The following is a 21,385-nucleotide window of genomic DNA, read 5'->3' on the forward strand; positions in this document are numbered from 1 at the left end:
GTAAATCACACTCTTACTGATGCTTCAAATGCGCACAACACACACACACACAAAGTCGGCCTATCAGTCGTAGGGACAGATTTACTAAATAGGGTGTGAGTGCAAATCCCATGTGCTGCTGATAGGTGTGGGTAGTTTTATGGATGACTGACCAAACCACCTTTTCACCTCTAAACACAGGTGAGGTCAGTTCATTTCAACATGACACGCCTCGTCTGCCAAGAGCCATGCAAGTTAGCACAAGGTTGTAAACTAAGAGATGATATTCAGCTGCAGGTCAACAGGACAAGCACAGCTTGTTAATTGTAATCAGGAAAACACATAAATATAGACATATAGGCCATACACATGTACAGTAAATGCAGACTTATACAGAGTTATTATGAAGGAAACAGGTGTCAGTCTCCGATGTAGTACTGCAAGCCATGCAACAGTTTTCTATTATCACGTTCTGTGGCACTGATGTATTAGGAAAACTTACAGTACTTCAGGGGTAAAACCAACTGGAAATGTATATGTCACATAGTGTCAAAGTGCACACAGATGAATTTGTCCACCACAACAAAAAACAGTCATGTGTGCTCTCCATGGTCCTGAAATGATAAAAATTTAGTTTTTCAGTGTAATAAAACTTTATTTAGGGGGACAAAATTATGTTATGTTTAACTTTATATATGTATATAGAACATTAAGGGCATGTACATATATATATATATGTTTGCATGCATGATGCTAACCTCTAGTGGAAAAAAAAGCTTTCCAGACTTTACTTTTCTTACTTCAGAGCAGAAAATCTCTTCATATTGAGGTTACATTGAAGGGGCCACAAAGAAAATTGAATAATCCACCGTTATATCTGTTGACCGTGATTTTTTAATAAATAATGTCTGAATAGTATTGTTGTGAATGTTTCATCTGAATTGTCCTCTTTTAAAAATGTGTGGGATACATGGTTTTTGAACAAATCAGATTTTTTTCTTTACAAAGTTGGTTATTGCTTGTTTGTGGGAAAAAAAAATCTACAACTCTATTTGTTTAGATGTTTATGTGTCCTTAAGCACTAAAACAAAAACTCCTACTACAATGAAAAATACATCATAGGCTGTTTCATTTATGGTCTTGATCACTTGGTCATAAACTTGACCCAATTCTCGATTTTTGGGAGAATACAGGAGTGTTATACACCAATTAGGCATAATAATAATAATAATAATAATGATTATGATAATAATTATGACCACTGAATATTTCTATATTCAGAAAATATATATATAATATACTATTAGTGGGTGACATACAGTATATAAGGGAATACATGGTGCCGTTTGTTGTTATGGGGCTGCAGTTTGGCTTTGGGCTGGTAAAACTTGGGTCCAACGATCCATGTGGACGTTACTGACACATACCACCTACCTAAGCATTGTAACAGGACATGTACCCCTGTTTATGGAAGCAGTACTCCCTGATGGATGGTTCACGAATAGTTTGAGTAGCACAACAACAAGGTTGAAGTGTTGTCTGGCCTCCAAATTGTGCAGATCTCAATCCAGTTGAGCACCTGTGAGATTTGCTGGTCAGATCCATGGAGCCCCCAACTCACAATTTTCAGGATTTAAAGGATGTGTTGCTAACATGTTGGTGCCAGGTACCACAGCACTTCAAGGATCTATTGGACTCCATGCCTTAATGGGTCGGGGCGGTTTAGCAGCAAAGGAGGAACCAACACAGTCTATCTCTGCATGTGGTATTGCTGCCGCACAACAGCAAAGAGCACACTCTGTGTATCTGTGACACTTTGTTATGAAACATCATTATTTTTCAGCATTTTTTGTTTTGGTTTTAATTTTCAGATTTTAGTCCCATTTTAAGAGGCCGTGATTATGGTTAAAATCCGCTCTGATAAAGGTAATTATGTGTCGAAAGCAAAGCTGGGACGCGGTCACTGATGGTGGTGGAGCGACACCTGATGTCACAGGAACAGCACCAACGCGGCGCTGTCAGGTGATGTCCTACCTTGCATCACCCACCAGATGATGTAGTAAACAGTATATTAAAACTTCATGCTCTGTGTCTGTGCCATTTCTTTCCTCGCTGTATGTCAGGTGTCAGGACTTGCTCAGCCCCCCCTCTTTCTTGCTCTTACACTCTCTGCCTCCCCCACCCAGCTGTGCTCCCACCCACATGCATTATCTCCACCCCTAAAGTGCTTCTCTTTCAATCTGCTCACCTCCTTTTTGGCAGTGCTGTTGAATTTGTTGACTGAGAGACCTTTTGGAGGTTGCAAAGACTGCGTCAACCCCCTGCACCCAACTTAACAGTTGCTGCTCTTCACCGTCACTTGCTTGGCTACATACTAACTTGCTGTAGGAGGGTAATTAGTCAGAGTGATTTCCTGCCCCCTCCCACTTCCTTTCTCTGGCATCTGCTTAGCACAGCGTTGCATAGATGTCATGGAAATCTTATCAGCCGTGCTGTTTGCCATTTGTCTCGTCGCTGTTCGACACGCGAATGCGCACGAACCAGATGCGATAGTGAACATATAGTTTGCATATACTTAGGATGAGGCAGGTATGCTTCGTGTCTCAGAAGAGCATGTCTCACTGGTTTCTGCTGTCACCCTCATGCTGAGTGTTTAGCTGATTTTTATTCATTTAAAGATATTGAGCAATATAGTCATATAATTAAGGCTTTTAAAGTGAAATGCTGTTAGAGAGTAATTAGTAATACTATTTTTCAAAAACAGAATACAGTTATTGGTTTGACATCAGTAATAATCTATCAAGATACAGTCTCATGGATGTTTTTTGAATGCAAGCCTCCATGCTACCCTTCAGCACAGAGTAAATATATGCAATTAGAAAATAAATGAATATAAACAAACAGAGTCACATTTCTGTTATCCACTAATAAATGATTGTTTACACATTCTGCATGGCTGGCCATGCTTAAAATGGAAAAAGGTCCAGCGTGAAACACTGAAATAAGTTTCATGGCTCATTAAATTCCAGCTGTAAGCTACAGAGTAAACGGATTTGTCAGAGAATGCAGTTGTTTGGGGACAAAAAGACCGTCAAGGTTGTTGATATACTGAGCAAGCAGCATGCAGATGCCTGCATAATCATCAAACAGAAAAAAACTGGATTGATGTGATTTTTTAAGTTTTATTTAAAATAGCACATAAAGGGTCAGAGTAGGATTAAAATAATAAAAAATATAGTTTTCATGGTACAGTAAGAGGCAGAGGTTTGCAGATATTTGACTGTGACATTTCTGCTTCCACTTCATAAAATATTAAATAGATTTTAAAAGCCTTTATGAAATATTTAATGAAATAATATTTTGTGCTTATTTTAAAAAAGAATTCAACTAGTTATCGTATTACAAACTGTTAAATTTAAGCATTTTATTTTATGTTTTTGAACTTTTAATTTAGTAATTTTTGTGATAATAAACAAACAGAATGTTAACATTCTCTGTTAAAGGACCACAGAAGAGAAAAAAACAGATCAATATCAAAGATCAATAAAATAAAATATCTTAAGGGGAAGAAATAAGGTTGGATTTAGTGAAGGATTAACTTGTAGGATTTTCTCTGTTTCTTCTTTGATTCTTTTCCAGAATCCTTGAATTATTGGACAATCCCCAAAAATATGTGAATAATCTCCTATTTCCCCACATTTTCTCCAACAGCATATCTATATTAGGTTCTTTATACCATGAGGAGATAACAAGAGGCGTATTGAAAAATCTGATTTTAAATTTCCAATCAAATTCTCTCCACAATCGACTGCTTATTCCCTTGTGACAGTTTTTGCTTCCCATATATTATCAGTGATTATAACATTTAATTCTAGTTGCCATTTCTCCTTAATATAAACTGTATTTTGGCATTTATTTTGTAAATATGAGAAACATGTTTCTTAGTTGGGAGATGTTTTTCCATAATATTAATATTTAAGCATTTTATATCCAGTTATCCTTCATAATACATTACATTATACACAATTCTAAAGAATATAGATTTAAAAGACTGTATTACAATAAAAGCATGTCTAATACAAATTGCGCCCTAATCTGAGCGTCTTCTTGATGAGTTATGCCGTCCCACCGTTCCATCACTTCCCTCCTGCCCGTCTCAAACTCATCATCTGCAGCAGATCCGGACAACATTACTGTCATGAAAAAGCTTATAACATAAAAACATCATTGTGAAATATGAAACTGAATATGAAAAAAACAAAAAACAAATTAAAAACAGTCAAATTAATTATGAAATACCATTTGGCCAAAACGATTAGAACTTTAATAACTTCCTTTTGCAGATAGATTCTTGGTTAACACAGCGCTATGGTACAATAAAATCCTATTATTTATGCTTGTGGTAGCGTGTGCGTGTGCGCCTGTCATCTTTCTGTCTGTAAACGTGACAGCTTGAAAGGTTTTGAAAGTATTCTGCTGGTAAAGACCGCCCGCATGGCGAGTGGACACACACTGCTACCACTGTTATTACTGTTATTATTCCTACTGTTATTCCTGAAGAACAGGTCATTAACTTTATGAACAAAATCTAGAATATCAGTGTAATACAAATTCAGTGTAATACATTGTATCTTGAAGACAGATAATTAGTCAATTAGTCTTTCAGTAATTCCATAATTGCTTGAAGAACACAACTTGAATAAGCTGAAGTCTCTCAGTTCTCAGTGGATGTGAGTCTGGAACGAATGCAGACACTCGAGGGCTCCTTTGTGGACAGCTGGATGCATTACACACAGATTTTCACATGTATTCTCTGCTTACTGTGTAAACGATAAAATCTCAGCATTCCAGCGATTCACCCACCAGTGAATAACGTCTGTATGGAGACCACCCACTATGCTTTGGCTCCTCATATCTCATATCTCGCTCCAATTTGCAGGCTTGTTACAGCGAGGCACATTTCTGTAGCGTGTGAAAAGCTGCACCCTACACATTTCATTCTTATCGTGTTTTTCATTGTGTTAATGGGTTCATGGCAAAAATTCTCTGTAAGAGTTCTCTAGTAACGCACAGTCGTGTGGGAAGACAGACAGTGATTACATTGCTAGATGTTTTTAAGCCATGTTATTCATTTGCAGTGTTTGAATATTATGTAAATTCTAATCTAATTTAGTACCTTCGACTCGAGCCAAATATGTGTGTGTGAGATATTGTGAGAAAGCTCGTCTCCCACTCCTCGTTATGCTGCTGCTGTTAAATTGACGAATAAATCAAGGTGTGAAAACAAACCCACAGTAAAGTCCTGGGCAAATGCATATCATTACCAGAGTAAACACAGCTCGTGATCTGAAAAAGGCCAGTGTTATATAAAACGGTCAATTTCATCAGGTGTTAAGATGTATGTGAAGAAATACTCATGTCTGGTTGTCTTTCTACAGCTCTACAGCTCGGTGGAGTTTGGACGGAGGTGGCAGCTGGTGCACGAGCGAGTGGCTCCCAATCGTTTCTACTGGTACGTACTGGTGCGCTCGATATTGTAGAAAAGTTCTAAAATCAGCCATGATGCAGAACAGTTTTTGTTCTTTACAAATTACAGCATTTGTTTGCACAACACATCCAACCGAGCCCAAATATTTCTTAATTTATAATGTTTGTAAATTTTTAAAAATATGTATTTTTTTCAAACCAGCCAGCTGATAACATTCAAATTCTAGGAGAAAACATGCAGCTCATCCATATTTAGCAATTGTTTAATGTGTGTGAGCACGGTGGAACGGTGGTTAGCACTGTTGCCGCACAGCAAGAAGGTCCTGAGTTCAATTCCACCATCAGGCCGGGGTCTTTCTCTGTGGAGTTTGCATGTTCTCCCCATGTTTGCGTGGGTTCCCTCCGGGTACTCTGGCTTCCTCCCACCGTCCAAAGACATGTACCTTGTGGGGATAGGTTAATTGGATAATCGAAATTGTCACTAGGTGTGAATGGTTGTCTGTCCCTGTGTGTTGGCCCTGCGACAGACTGGCGACCTGTCCAGGGAGTACCCCGCCTCTCGCCCTATGACAGCTGGGATAGGCTCCCGCGACCCTGAAAAGGATAAGCGGAAGCGAATGGATGGATGGACTCCTGTAGAATCAGCTTTAGCTGGAATAACTTGTAGTATTCATTTTCTGTGTGACTTTCTAAGTCTCTCGCATCATTGTGGAGGAATTCTGGCCGTCTCTTCTGTAACCTTGCTTCATTTCATTGAAGTTTGCAGGCATTTGTTTATGCACAGCTCTCACCTCAGTCAGATTAAGGTCTGTCAATTTAACTCTTGCGTAATCCTTTTTCAGTCAAGCTTTATTTTTCTCACATTTGACTCAGGGATACTTTAATATGAGGAGTTCTTGACTGACTTAATAATTGCAAGCTGCCCAATGTCCTGTGGCTGCAAAACAAGCCCAAATCATCAGCCCTCCTCCATCGTGCTGACAGTTGGTTTGAGGTCTTTGTGCTGATATGCTGTGTTTGATTTTCACCAAATATGGCGCCGTGCATTATGGCCAAATGTCTCCACTTTGGTCTTGTCTGAAGTTTTGCGGTTTGTCCAGAGGCAGTTTTGCATATCTAAGCATTTAACATGCTGACTGAGGCCTGCAGACTCGGAGATGTAGTTCTTGTGAATTTGTTGGGATGCATACATCGTTAAAAACCGTTTTTCACATGACTGCACATGATTTAAAGTTTTTTGTTTTTTTTTTAATCGTCATGTGAGAAAAAGTCAACTTTCAAGTAACATAGTCGAGGCATTTTGAGAAAAAATAGAATTAATCCAAAGCTACAATAGTCCTCGAGGCCTTGTGATTTGGTGCTGTATAAACAGTGTTGGGTAAGTTACTTTAAATTAGTAACTTAGTTACATTACTAGTTATTTCTATCAAAAGTAACTCAGTTACTTCAAGTTACTCGTTACTTTCAATGTAACTAGTTACTAGGGAAAGTAACTTTGGTTTTACTCAGAATTCTCTTATTAATGTGTTGCTTCCCTAACTGAATGTGCATATTTCCACGAGAGAAATCCCACGCCTGGACCGCCGTCAACTGCCGCCATGATTCTAGCCTACGTCACAGCGCCACATGCGCTTTTTACATCCAACACGGAAACTGCAGTGGTGGTGCTTTTGATTTTCTTGGATCTCAGAAATTCTGCCTTTATTTCTGCCGTTACTTAATAACGCGTTAGTCCCTACACTGTGTATAAATAAAACCGAGTTAAACCGAAATACTTCCTACCATTTTCACAATTTCATCTGTCGTACATTGTTTAAAGGTGTATAGAAAAGTAGCGTGTCAATACCAACCTGCTGCTCGATTACTCTTTAGTGTTAGCAGTGTTAGCAAACCACGGTGTCCAAAGGTTTTGCAGACCCAAAATTAGGTCTTTTGAGAAAGGAATAAATTTCAAACAAGCTCTAACGTTTCTCGCCCGAAAAATCGCAAAGTCCAAAATCCAAAAGGTAACAATGCACCAATCTAGAGAATCCAAACATCTTGAACATATTTAGGAAACACAGGAAAAACAAATCAAAATAAACAGACATCAATATGGACAGCGTGACAAAGGAAGACCAATGGCAAGGGGAGAGGAACAAAATCGACTTTTTTGGATTTCCTTCCCCCGATGATCGAGCATGCATCAAGACATGGTCATGGTTTCTAAGTGTTAATGCTTTTTGCCAATTTTAGACCAATAAAACACAAAGCTGACCTTGAAGACCTTGGAGGACATGCACCAAATTTGAACATGACCCCACTCGACATCGGAACTCATTCAAAATGTTTTGAGCTTTCATGTTTAGTCTGAATGGAATCCACACATGCAAATACCACAAAAAATATAACCTCCAATAATTTAAAATACATTTTGAAAAACAGAACCTCAAAAACTCAAAACCCTAGATCCATTTTTTGTATGTACGCATTTATTTATACATGTAATTCTTTGTTGATAAAAAACTAATTGTGTGACATATACCAGGAAACTTACCAGCAAAATGAAAAGCATGTTTATATACATTAAGTGTCCTGTACACTCTACGTCATTGCCTCTTCTCAAGGTAAGGAGCAGATGAGCCAGAGAGGTTTTTAAGATTTCTGTTATTCATGTGTCTGACGTGCCCGATCGTCTTCCATGTGACCGACAGAGATCAGTCATAAAAAAAGGCTTAGGAACCAGATTGGAGTGAATCTGAAAGTTTTCTCGTCCACTGAGATGAAATAAACTGAAATAATCTACTAATTTCTTTCAAGGGGCCTTAAACAGCAACACAAGTTGTCATCTGAACTTTGCTGCATTGCTTCATCTTCTCATAATTGTTACAATGTTCTCTGGCCTTCCCTCGCTGCCTTGCTGCCACCGCCGCACAGTTGCTGTCCAACTCGGTGTTATCTAGCACGTCCGCCCTCTGTGCGGTAACTAACACGTAACAAAAAGCTTTCACCTCGACTAACTGCAGAGGAACTGTCGGGAAGTAACGAGCTGGGCAGCCAGGAGTGAAGGGAGCCTGAAGGGCTGATGCTGCAGAAGCTGTCAGAGTTCTATTTTGGGACGCTCGCTGTGCAGTAGGTGTGGTGGTAGTCCCGGTAATGAGGCTGCAGAGCGAGCTTATATGTGTTATATACATAGCCACCAAGAGTGTAATCTCATTTCATGTTTTGGTAAACCTGAGCAGCACTTGGCCACACGCCGCTCTAACTTTGGCCACATTTAATAAGTTTGTGAGCTTAACGTGTGCAATTTGCCTGTGACATTAGAGATGTGAAAAGCGTGCGAAGCTGCCTGTATGCGATATATTTTTGCAAGGCGACGGCTGCATCTCGTTTTTATGCGTGCCTCTTCCGAGTCTCTTCAGAGGCCACACAGCTGTTCAGACGAGTGTCATACATACAGACACCCCGCTGTAGGTGTGCCATCACTGAAAATACACAAGTTTAAACAAACCACGTCTTCTTCTGTGCCCGTCTCACACTATTCCTGGGTACCTGAATGGATTATTCAGTGAAAATGGAAATGTGGCTCAGATAACTAGGCCATGCTATTCACAGCTGTGTTTCATCTGGGAAATTACCAATACTACCAATAAGTATAATAATGATTAGACGATATAGTGGTCTCTGCCTCTCATTGTGTCTGCTTTGCACAGACTCCCCTTTATTTCCCTCCTCGTTTGTGTGTGCACTCTACCTGTCGACACAGCCTCTTTCTCAGCTTCTCTCCCCCATCTCGCCCCACCTCCCCCGTTCTCTCCCCTCTGTGTGCGCTGCCTTTGCTTCTCCTCTGATCCCCCAGTCTTTTTAATACATATTTAATGCCGTAATGATTATATGCTATTCCATCTGCGGGCATCCCTACTGTAGTGCGAAAAATCAATGGCTTTTCCTCTCCTAATGATGCCAGGAAACATCTTTCTCCATTTTTCTGGGCGAAAAAGGACCTTGTGGGGACTCTGAACATTTAGATCGCACAGTAAACCCGAGGCCCTCTTTTTCCCTTTACAACTTAAACTGCCTTTCACGGTGAAGACAAAGACGAGGTAATTCCTGCAGCCAGCTCCTGCTGATGTTTACCACGACTGTCATAGCGCTTGACTTAACCTCTCCGTCGTCATAAATTTGTCTGACTTTGCAACGTGCAATCTCTCAGGTTAGACAGCAGCTGCCATAGGTGACATCTGCCCAAAGGCAAAAGACCAATAGTGATGTTCCTGAAACACATTTGTCTGCCTTTCAGGTCGAAAATGGGTTTGGACAAAGAGCCGGGCTTAATTCACCTGGAAACCAGCATCACTGAAGGACGTGAGTAATTGAATTCCGAGTCCAGTGCTCCATTTTCCGCCGTCTTTGTACTGTATCGTGAACATTGTGCTAAAGTAGAGAAGAATTGGGAGTTGTGTGGACAATTCCGTTGAAGGGTAATACGAAGGGACAGCGGAAATGGCCGAGTTGGGGGACACACAATGACAACGGAGGGAAAAGTAATGCATATATTAGAATGCTTTTAAAAGCAAGTGATTTAGCTCAGGGGGGCTCTTTTAAGTATAAAGAAACACTCTTCGTCCTGAATGACAATGAACACTGGGATATTTGGGGTTCATTTTCTCTTGTCTAATTTTACTTTTCTGGAAGCGACTCCTTGTTCTTATATTTTTAATATTTTTCTTCAAATTTTCAGCAGCGACCCAAAATGCCAATAAAAATAAATAAAGCAAAGGATTGAATTAAATGCAAAGAGCACAAATTACTGATTAAAAACGTATAGACAGAAACTTACAGCATCTACTCATTTAAACAGCATGTTCTAAAACAAAAGTACATTTGAATAGTTTTGAAGCCACTGCAGATATAATCTCTGTACATAAGATTTTAGGGCTCAGTACTGAACCCCAAAAGTAACTCTGACTAAATCAGACATGACTTGATTTATTTGTACATATCTGTTGTTGAGATAACGATCATTATGACAGCTTTCTGAAAATTTTCTTGCTATTTTTTCACAGAGGACGATCTGTGATTTGTATTAATAAATCAACACTCCCACAGACTTCTCCTCCCTTCTTTCTCAAAATTGCATCACTGCCATCTAGGCGGATCTATTTGAGTTTAAACCAAACAAATCAAATTTTTGCAGAAAAATACAAATAAAAACCAGCTTTTTTGAAAAGTGAGATAGATTGGCCTTTTATTTCCTACTCTTATAAACCGAAACAACGTTTCTTCTTTTCCTGTTTCATGTAAATATACGTGTTTGGGTGGACTGTCATTGGTTTTTCATTTTCAGTCCAAAGTGGAAAAATGGGGAAAAAGTTTGTATAAAAACTAGTAAGAGTCTGTTCTTATTCCACAATCTGTCAGACAAACTGATGCTTATTTATTTGCTGGAGCTATTTTTCTTTAATCTTGTTTCTGTAAGAAAAATAATTCACGGATAAAATTCAGTTTTAAAGAACTTGTTAATGAACACGGTGCCTTAAATAGTTAAGTCTAGCTTTATTGGTGTTACTAAGAACTTAAAGTCAGGATATATTAGCCTTTGCCACTTCAGTTTGAACTGCTCTTTTAGTCTCCCTTTAACACTTAAATGATTATAGTTAGTTTTTTAATCTCACAGAGTTTGTATGGCACCTCTGTGAGGCCAATACAATAAAGGAAAGCCAATCATCCAAACGTGCATAGCAAACATCAATCGTGTCAGATGTTACAGTCACACAGCCAGAGACTATCACTATTGATCATGCGCGTGTGGGGGGAGCCGACACATATTTGGCAGAGGCTAACGTGTGGGGACAGGCTCTCTCCCAGCGCTGCGATTGAAGGCAAAGAAAGCAATTGGTTTCTCTGGTCATCTGTCTTCCCCTCCACCCAGCTCCTCCCTTACTGGGACCACTTTATTGACACGAGTAATGTAGGGGCCAAAAGAGGCTGCTTGGCTCTGGGTGAAGGCTGCCTTTCTTCATTGGCTAATACCATTGCTGATGCCAGGGCTTGACGTGTGTGTGTGTGTGTGTGTGTGTGTGTGCGTGTGTGTGTGTGTGTGTGTGTGGGAGCAGAGGCGCTGTATGTCACCTGCAAGCTGCAGAACTGCACCGACGCCAATAAGGGCAAACCATTCCCCGGCTACATTGACCCCAATTCTCTGGTGGTGCAAGATGAGTATGTGTTTGTCCAGGTAGGTAATTGTCCAGTTTGCTCAGTGAGAAATATTACAGAAAAGTGTGTGGAGGAGAAAAGATGTTGGGTTTTCTTGGGAATTTTTCAAGGTCATTCTTACAGAGAGATGCTATTAGTTGAGCTATACGTGTGAAAATCCTTTATCTGCTTTATTTATGTCTGCAAACTTTTTGGCTCACCTTAAGGTGTCAACTGGGGGGAGGCCAATCTACTACGTGTCAGCTAAAAGAGATGTCTTCACCCCTATGAAGCTGCCCAAGTATACGCTGCCCAAGGTAACAAATAGACCTCGTCGGCTTCTTTCTTTTTTCTCATTTCTAAGGGGAAAAAAATAGGCTTTGAGCTTTGTTCAATACGAAGGCGAAACTTTCAATAACGCTCCAGATCGTGCTGGCTCCGTGTGGTGCCCTCTCTGTTATTTATGGGCGAATCAAGGGCAGAAGTAGCTCTCGCAGTGTTTCCAGAATTGTTATTCCGTGCTGCTCCATGTGCGCGTGGCCTCGCTTGTCACGTCCCCGTTGACAATTAAACATGTTTTATTCAATCAAGCTCTGGGCGCCCAGGTTGCTGCCAGCTCACTGCAAGGTGTTGCTGGCACAGTCAGAGGTAGATGAAGCACACAACTAAACAGCATGGCCTCAGCTGCATAACTCTGCCCAATAAGCCCGACGTAGTCTTAATGATTGCTGTATCCTCTTAGTGGAAATACATGAATACTAAACGTGAAGCGATTCTGATTAATGAATATGATTAAGCCCAGCAGGAGGGTGAGAACAATATGTATACACTAAAAAAATTATATTTCTATTAGCATAGAAGAGATCGTGTTGCCTCAAAAAAGCAAATTAAAGCTTTTACAAATTTCCATTACAAATTAGAGTAAATGAATGCTCTTTTAAAGTGTAATTTCAAACTGATGATGATATTAAGAGCACGCGTAAACAGGGGATGTTGACTTTTATTGGATAAAAGCAATGAACAAAAATATCAATATACAAAATGCACAGAGGAGTCGGGAGCACACGGAACAGAAGCTTATTGTTGACAATAGATACAGTGAATCCAAACTGTTTGTCGTCTCTGTCAAGATATTAACAAACATTTAAATTGCTTTATAAAGAGAGGGATTTTTAATTATTATGTTTCTATTGCAGCTCCAACACTTTGCTATTAAAACAACCATCTGTAAGTCTGTGTGCATCACTATAAGATCATGGGTGTTTCCCATTGTGGTTACATAGTAGAACTGACACAGGGCAATATGGTGCTACACCAAAACCAAATTGACACATTGCTTATAACACCAAATAAATAAAGGCTTTTACGGTGTTGCGGATAAATACAACAAAATAAAATGATACGACCGAGACACAAACGGTGGTATTTTGTAAATATAATAATAAACGCGAATTCACTGTGTAACTGTATAACTTTATTAGCAGCATCCTCCTGAAAATGCACCAACAACATTGAGAGTAACATCCTCCTCTCTGCTCCTTAATGCTCTCTGGTCGCTATGGTAACGCCTAAATATTTCTTTCAAAATAAGACACACAACTACAACAGGGGAAAAGCCCCAGGGAAACCGAGTTAACGATAAAAACCCTGAAAACCATAAATTTCACACCTGAGCCTCAACTCTCACGACCCGGTACCAAACGACTCACGGCCCAGTACCGGTCTGTGGCCCAAGGGTTGGGGACTGCTGCAATACATGGGCAAAAATTCTGAGCTCTACCTTTTAATCTTTGAATTCAGGTGTGTGCGTTCCCATTGCTACAGGTGTATAAAGTCCAGCATTGACCCACGCAGTCTGTCTTCATGCATCGTTCTAAAGATCTCACTGAATTTCAGTGTGAAACTGTAATGGGATGAAATTGTTGCTGCAAGTCGGTTTGTGACATTTCTTCGTTCGTAGATTTCCCGCCATCAGCTGTAGGTGCTATTGCTGCAAAGTGCAGCTGTTTAGGAACTACAGCAACTCATCCATGAAGTGCCGGACCATGGACGTTATAGAGCAGGCTCTGTGAGTGCTGAGCAGTGTTGGTCAAGTTACTTGAAAAAAAGTCATTAGTAACTAATTACTGATTACTTCTCCAAAAAAGTAATCCTGTTACTATACTGATTACTTATTTTCAAAAGTAATTAGTTACTTAGTTACTTTTCAAAAACATGATACACAACCTAAAGCAATAGGTCTTTCAGCCCAATTCAATTTTTTCTGCATAATCCATCATATAAAATGTAATCAAATGAAGTCTCTTTTTACAACTTCTTTTATTAGTTTTAATCTTTTAACTTCATGCACATTGCATCAAGCAAAAATGAAATTATATGCAACTGTCTGAAATTTGTATACCATTTAAACCCATTTCCTGCATAATCCAGCATATAAAATAAAATCATGTTTTGTGTTTACACTCACTCTTTCAAATAGATGCGAGTAAAACACAGCAAAAAATAAATAAAATCAAAGATTCAGCAGCACTGAGTCCTGTCACTCTTAAATCTATTGTCACCTGTTTAGCAGGAGTGGGGCGGGTGGAGGTTTGCCTGGTGCCACAGCGGTCATTTCTCTGTGAATTTCACATTCACGTGGCAGCGTGCTGGGTACTTGCTCAGATTTGAAGTTTAATTTTTCACTGTAGAAAGAAGTTTTCTTCCCATTCGTGTAGAGCGGATGCTGATGTTTTTGTCCCTTTTCACGGAGTCAGTACTTCCACACTTTAAACGCTGCACGGTCGTACTCTCTCCCGCTCTCTATCCATTGTTGATCTGCACACGTCTGTTACCACGGACGTCGCACACACTTACATCATTGTCATGAGACACTCTCACAAGCAAAATCATGGTTTAGTAACGCAGTAACGCAGCGTGCTTATGGGAAAGTAACAGTAATCTAATTACTTTTTTTGCAAAGTAATACCTTACTTTACTCGTTACTTGAAAAAAGTAATCGGATTACAGTAATGCATTACAGTGACACAAAAACGGTGTTCCAGGAGCTTCATGCATGGATTTCCATGTCTGAGGTGTAATGTGTTTTGTCCACATGGTGTATGTCAATTTGTTATTATTGTCAAGACTTTTTATTGTACGATAAAGAACAGCACAAACATAAGTTGAAAAGATAAAAACGCCGGGCTAACAAGGGTCTGTGATATCATTTTATTCCTACCAGGATCTGCATGTGATCAGTACGGATGAAAACCGTGTCGTCGCGGCTGTGCGGGAGTGGAACCAGAATGAAACCTACAACCTGTATGTGTCAGACACTTCGGGGGTCTACTACACTCTGGCTCTGGAGAATGTGGTCAGCAGCATGGGCCCCGAGGGAAACGTCATGGTCGACCTCTATGAGGTGAAAAACCACTGATGCTGTATCCACAGGAAGATGTCTGAAGCAGGAACGTCGCACAAATGCAGAAACCTCAGCTTTAGTTTTGGAGCCTGCAGTATTCATTTTAGACAATTCTCTGTTTTTAAATAACAGGCCTGCTCGATGAGTATGCAGCCTGCAGGTTTATCATGAACGCTGATCAATACTTTGGAGCTAGGAGGCAGACGTGATGAAATGTACTTGCTTTGTCATTTTGCAAAGGAACCCTGCTGCTGTAGGCCTACAATTTTCAGAGCACATTGTGTGAATACGAAACAGCTTCAAAGTGCTGACATCAACAAAGGCAAAGGGCACTGTGCCAGCGATATAGATTTTTAGGAGCCTGAGATTATTTCTTCCTTTGATTAATAACTGCAGATCACTTCGCACAACATACCGAATCCAAAAACAAAAAGTGTGTTATGAGCTGGTGTTGAGGCTCTGTGGAACTCGTGATGCTTTTAAGTCTAACGTAGAATAGAACTATATCTGTGAATCTAATAATTAAGCCGTTGGTGATGCCGCTCATGTCTGCTGTGGCCCAAGCAATAGAATCGAATCTACTGTCTTGATTGGGGTCGCCACCCGAAACCTACGATGTGCTAAATCTCTCCTCCAAGCGAGATTGAAGTATCTGTCAATTACTAAAGTGGAGTTTCATTGCCTGATGCCACTGTCACAGACTCACTTCAGTATCCCTGAGCCGTCCTGCAGGTCTCCAACAAGGAGTCAGATTCATTTAAGACACACATCGATTATTCACAAGTCTCCAGACAGTCGATCATTTCCCACTCAGGGTTTGTGGCTGTGTTTGGTTTTTGTTGGGAATGCAGAAGTAGGCTGCGTTTCCTTGAAGTGTCTGATTTGCTTTTGCAATGCGTTGAGATCGTTTTCTGCAACGTGACTTGAAAATAGGAAAGTAATCATATTTTTTGGTCAAATAAAGTCTGTCCAAGTTTCACATAAGCTGTGAACTGTTCTGATTCTCCAGGTAGCGGGAATAAAAGGAATGTTCCTCGCCAACAAAAGGACGGACAACCAAGTGAAGACGTACATCACCTACAACAGAGGCAGAGACTGGCGGTTACTGCAGGCGCCGAGCAAAGACCTGAGAGGCAACAGCATTCACTGTGTGCTGGTGAGTTTCTTTGCATCTGCCAGCGAGATGCGTTCATACATGTTTTTATATGTGTGCGCTTCCATCAAAGAGAGGCCTTGACAGGAGTTGACTGATCCCAGCAGCAACGAGAGCCCGAGCTCGGAAAGAGCAGCGCCCGTCAAAGCTGAGTGCTCTGAGGCTGCTCAGCTGAAAGGTCAGCCATTTTGATTCAGTCCAATAAGCTGACCTCCCATTTAAAGAAACACAGAGAGAAAGAGTTGTCAGACAGAAAGGCTTTTTTTAATTTTATCTGCCTTTCTTCCTGAGAGCCTCTAGAAAGTTGGAGGCTTCTCATACTCTAGTGCAGTTTTCACTCACTTGTAAAGTTCAGAATTCCCAGTAAACAACCTACCCTTGAAACTGGAAACCACTTATTTCTTGTTGGCCATTTTCTTTTCAATACTTTACCTCTTTGTGTATTTCTCTGTTAAATGAAATGTTGCAAAACCAGTGACTCAAAGAGAAAAGCTAGGGAAAGAAAACGCAAAAGTCCTTAACATTTTTAGAGTTATGTCAATACTCTAGCAAGGTAGAGTAAGCAACCTTAGATGCTAGAACCACTTATGCAAGAACCATAGCAGAGCAAGACATTTATACAGAGACCAAAGATGAAGTCAGTCAGTGGATGGAGTACAGATTGTGTATCCGTTTTTTAAGTGATGATGTATGAACCCTTCTACTCTGCGTTTATTAAGGCTGTCATGTTTTTAACATGTTTTAATGCTTTTTATCTAGGCCTAAAAAACAAGAACCTAAAAAAAAGCTCAGTTTTTAAAACCTTACGATATAACTACAGCACAGCTCCTGACTGAAGTTTGGTCCGTTTACAGCATCCTGCCATCCTCCAGCTTCCTGTGCTAATGTTGATATGTTATGCTAACTAAAGCTGTGTAGCTAGCCACCACGTTAGCATATTATTATATACCAGCTAGCCCAACGTCAGTAACCCTACAACCGTCACTGCTGTTTAGTTTTCTGTCTTCATTTATGTCAGAAGTGATAGCAGAGCTGTACGTTTGAATGTTTCAGAAATCCCTCAGTCAAAAGATGTTTCCATCTAAAGATTACATACCTAGCGAGCTAACTTGCTGCTAAATTCAAACTCTGTTAAACTTCATAAATCCTGTTTTCATGGATGTCTGGATGTTAAACTTTATTGTTACACCTGGTAAAGCAGCAACGCTGATCATTTTATTAAAGATGAAAGAATTTGGACAGTTTGTAACTCTCAGTGATGCCGCTGTGTTCGTTTGACTTTGGGACCTGAAGCAGAGTTTGGACCCGGAAACGGCTAATGACGTCAGTGCAACATGGTAATCAGACTTGCCCTTGGACCAGATCTGATGGTTTCTGGCTCAAAAAGAACCTACGTGGCAGCCGTTGAAATGCTAATTGTGAGGCTTAACAAATGCTTCGTTTAGATGCGTTTAGATAGGTGTGTCATGGTGAGGAGGAGCTACAGCCATCTGTTATAGTGTCTGTGGCAGCAACAAAATATATAAGTGTCAAAGAACGAGGGTTAGACACTTTTCATCAGTACAAGTTTCGGATGAGCACGTCTCACTTTAATCACCTTCTACTAATACGTGTCACAAGATGACCACAGTTTGACAGTTGGTGTCACTGTAGCACACCTTCGCATATGTCCTCTTGAAATGACTGTATGTACAGAAATAATCACCTTTTTTGATAAACCAATTAGTGATTCAGTGGCATGCCTCGCCTTCCACCCATATTATACAGTCATTTGTCAGGAAATGTCAGAGTTTTAATAAACCTCTAAACAGCCCGTCACAACATGGCCTGCACCAGTGGCATTTTGCTGGGTCGTAATGAGAATTGTGTCTGTAAAGGTTAACCCAATCAAAATTAATGGTGAGGCCAGTCAATGGGGAAATGGTGTTTGTGATAAAACTTAAGACTTGGGAGGGTTGCCGATCCAAGTTGGGGCAATAGCAGTTTTGCGCAGAAGCATCTTTTGGAGTTTTTTTTTTTTTTTTTAAATAATTGAGTTTTTGATTTCTCTTTTTTCCCCCTGTGTAGCCATACTGTTCATTACATCTCCATCTTCACGTGTCTGCAAATCCCTACACATCTGGAAACATCGCCAGCAGGGACTCGGCGCCGGGGATCATTGTCGCATCAGGTGGGTGAGAGGGAATATGTTTCGAGCCGCACGCCGTCTACATTCTCCGTATCTTCTTGGACTTCTGATGAGTTTTCTTTAAAACAAAGCTCAAGTTTTTATCTGTCATTTAATAAAAGAAGTGCTTGTAGTCCTTGACTGAAAGGTTAAAAGATCTAACCAGCGCTCACTGTTGTTGATTTGCCAGGGTTGTAGAAGGAAAGTCGAAGAATATGTGGATTATTCAGTTAATAAAGTAAGGTATTCTATGGTTTGCTTAGATTTTAGTATACAGCAAAGGAGACATGAAAGAACCTCCAACCTGCAGAGACATTAATGATAAAGAAATGCTTCTCCTTTAGTGTTTTTCTTGTTTCTTCCGTGTTAACTTTAAGTATCTTTATGCTAATTTAAAGAGTCAAAGGCCATAAAAATCACTCAAAGAGACAAAGCCTCTGTTTCTCTTAGTTATTAATCGTTTCTGTGCATTTTCCATCACTTGTTCTTCTATGCAGTTGCATTGTGGTGTTTGTTGTATTTAGCATAGGTAAATGCAAGCATTTGACATGCTGGCATCAACTCACCTTAAAACGCAAACAGATAACTTGACAACAGAAAGCCCTCAGAGCAGCATTGTTCCTGAGAACACGTGAAAAATAGGCAAGGACTCTAATTGATTCACTGTGAAGAAAAAAATAAGGTAATGTGAGATCAGCAGCCCCCAGGTGGATTCACACCTGTGATATTTACTCCCGTGTGGACCGGCTCTGTCAATAACATGCAGGCACCTGCCTCAGGTGTCTGGAGAAGGCCAAGTTTACCCTACCAGCATGAATGCCATGACCTTTATGAACCACTGTGGCGTAAGCCGGTTTCACTGATTTGGGAGTAAAACAATTAACTTGTTTATTTCAGTCTATGTCATTATTTCAGCTACAGAATGGTGAAAATGAATGAGAATGATTACTTATTTCTTCTTTTCTGTCCCAGACCATCATTTGGAAGTTATTTTGGGAATAAAAATGTTCGATATAGTCCTAAAACAGAAAAACTTATTAAAAGTCCTGGCTTCTGAATGAAATTACTTTTTACATTTCTGCCATAGTAAAAAGGTGGCAGATGATATGGGACACATCATGGCATTGTGTAAAAATCCCATTTTCCAGAGTTATGTGGAAAGGTTAGGTTAAGGTAGGGTCATCAAGTCCATGAGTTGAAAGACACACTAAAAGCTAAAATTATTTATTGATACCGAGTCTATTCATACACTTGTGATTAATTCATGTTATGTGATGAACATGAGCCCAGTCACAATGTGACCTGGGATGGGTTTTTAAACATTCCAATAGTTTTGTGGTCTTGTTCATCAGTGGGAGAAGAGAGGAGCGGGAGGCTGACAGATGGATTAGTACTGATGCAATCAATCACTGGTCCAGTCTCTGTGGTTAAAAGCATGAAGGCAAAGCTGTCGATTTATTGGTCAGCTCCTATCCTCATGTTTGACCACAAGCTGTAGGTCATGACTAATTGAGGATACTATCAGCAGGACAGCTTCCTCTGTAGGGGGTCCTGACTCAACCTTAAATAGGGTGAAGAGCTCAGCCATACTGGAGGGGGGCAGGGCAAAGCCACTACTACAGGTTTAGGTGAGATTTTCCGTCTTTGCCCTACTGGTAGGAAACTCACAGGGCAGAACCAGGACATGCTGATGAGATTTTGACATGTTTGGGAATGTCTCTGAGCTGAAAGCTGGAATGAGACTGGATATTTCTGCTTAAACTTCTAGACAAAGCTAGAAATAATCATTCTTTTTAGACAGTTAACAGTAGTACCAGTACCCTAATTGCACAATTTATCCCAACTTATAGTCTTATTAAAACTGCATATACATATACTTAGACAGTATTATAGCAAAATAGCCTTTATAGTAGTAAGACCAAACACTGAGCTCACTAACGGATAAGGGATCAACATTTAATGGGCCTTTATTTAGCTGAGATTTAACTGCTATTACAAGTTCATTTATTGGTCAGTAGTAGGAAACTGGACTATAATCCATATGGTCACATGGTGACTGTTGTTTGGAGTCCTGTGGAGTTTGTAGGCAGTAGACTACAGTACTTTCGCAAGACTCTATGCTCATAAGTTGTGCAATGTGAGGGTTAGGAAATCTAGTAGATCTTTATTTTCTATGTCTGGATTGCAGTGCAGTTTGTGACACATTAAAACAGAACTGGTGGGTAGAGAAAATGAGACCTTTATAATAATAGCATCCCAAGATTTCATCTCAACTCTAAATTGTTCATTACAGCATTTGTTGCTTGTCTTTTGAAATCAAAATGAAAGTAAATCTGTTATTTCGACCACCTGTAGTGCCATATGGGACCTCGAGCCCCCAAACTGCAGACTTTATAACTTTCAAAGACAGGAAGCAGAACAGTGATAAAAGCAAATTTGTATTTTAGAATATTAATTGGTTACCAACGACGTCTTTCAGACATCTGCTGAGTTCTCCCTAATCTTATGTTTTTAATTAAACCCGACCCTGAACCACTGTCAAGGTGGAAGACTCCAGGAAATCATTATCAATCAGTAAAAGAAGAAAGAATCACGAAGCACAAGACGACATGAGGCTAGAGGAGATGCTAAACATTAGCACGTATACAATTATAGTTCTGTGAATTATAAGTGTATTACCCCGTTAGTGCATGATACAGATGCACTGTATCCACAGCACACCTGTACATCAGACCAGCATGGTGACAACATCAACTGGAGCTCAGCAGAAATCTAAACATTCAGCACTCGTGTAGCTCTCGTATGTTATGATGAGTGTGAAGCTTATTGTTTTTCAGGAGCCATTCAGAGTAGGGGACAACTGTAAAAACCGCCACCTGGCGCCAATTACGGGCTAAATTAAAGCAATTACAGCCGTCTGCACAGAATTAGGGAAGCTTGTCTTAATGTGGTCAGAACTGCTGAATGAGGGATGCAGTAATCGGGATTTATTGGTTAATTTAGGGGTATGGGCAAATGTTGC

At 40.1% G+C, this 21,385-nt stretch overlaps 1 protein-coding gene across 1 annotated transcript in view; it reads left to right on the plus strand.

Moving 5' to 3' along the window:
• Positions 1 to 21,385, plus strand: part of LOC116323927 (VPS10 domain-containing receptor SorCS1) — a 184,558-nt gene that overhangs the window by 125,330 nt on the left and 37,843 nt on the right. Inside the window, exons 5-11 of the mRNA XM_039613985.1 lie at positions 5,418 to 5,491; positions 9,746 to 9,810; positions 11,562 to 11,680; positions 11,868 to 11,957; positions 14,864 to 15,043; positions 16,053 to 16,199; positions 18,264 to 18,366. Coding sequence (XP_039469919.1) covers positions 5,418 to 5,491; positions 9,746 to 9,810; positions 11,562 to 11,680; positions 11,868 to 11,957; positions 14,864 to 15,043; positions 16,053 to 16,199; positions 18,264 to 18,366 — 778 coding nt within the window. The remainder of the gene's footprint in view (positions 1 to 5,417; positions 5,492 to 9,745; positions 9,811 to 11,561; positions 11,681 to 11,867; positions 11,958 to 14,863; positions 15,044 to 16,052; positions 16,200 to 18,263; positions 18,367 to 21,385) is intronic.

This window comes from Oreochromis aureus, linkage group 6 (assembly GCF_013358895.1).
Source record: "Oreochromis aureus strain Israel breed Guangdong linkage group 6, ZZ_aureus, whole genome shotgun sequence".
NCBI lineage: Eukaryota > Metazoa > Chordata > Actinopteri > Cichliformes > Cichlidae > Oreochromis > Oreochromis aureus.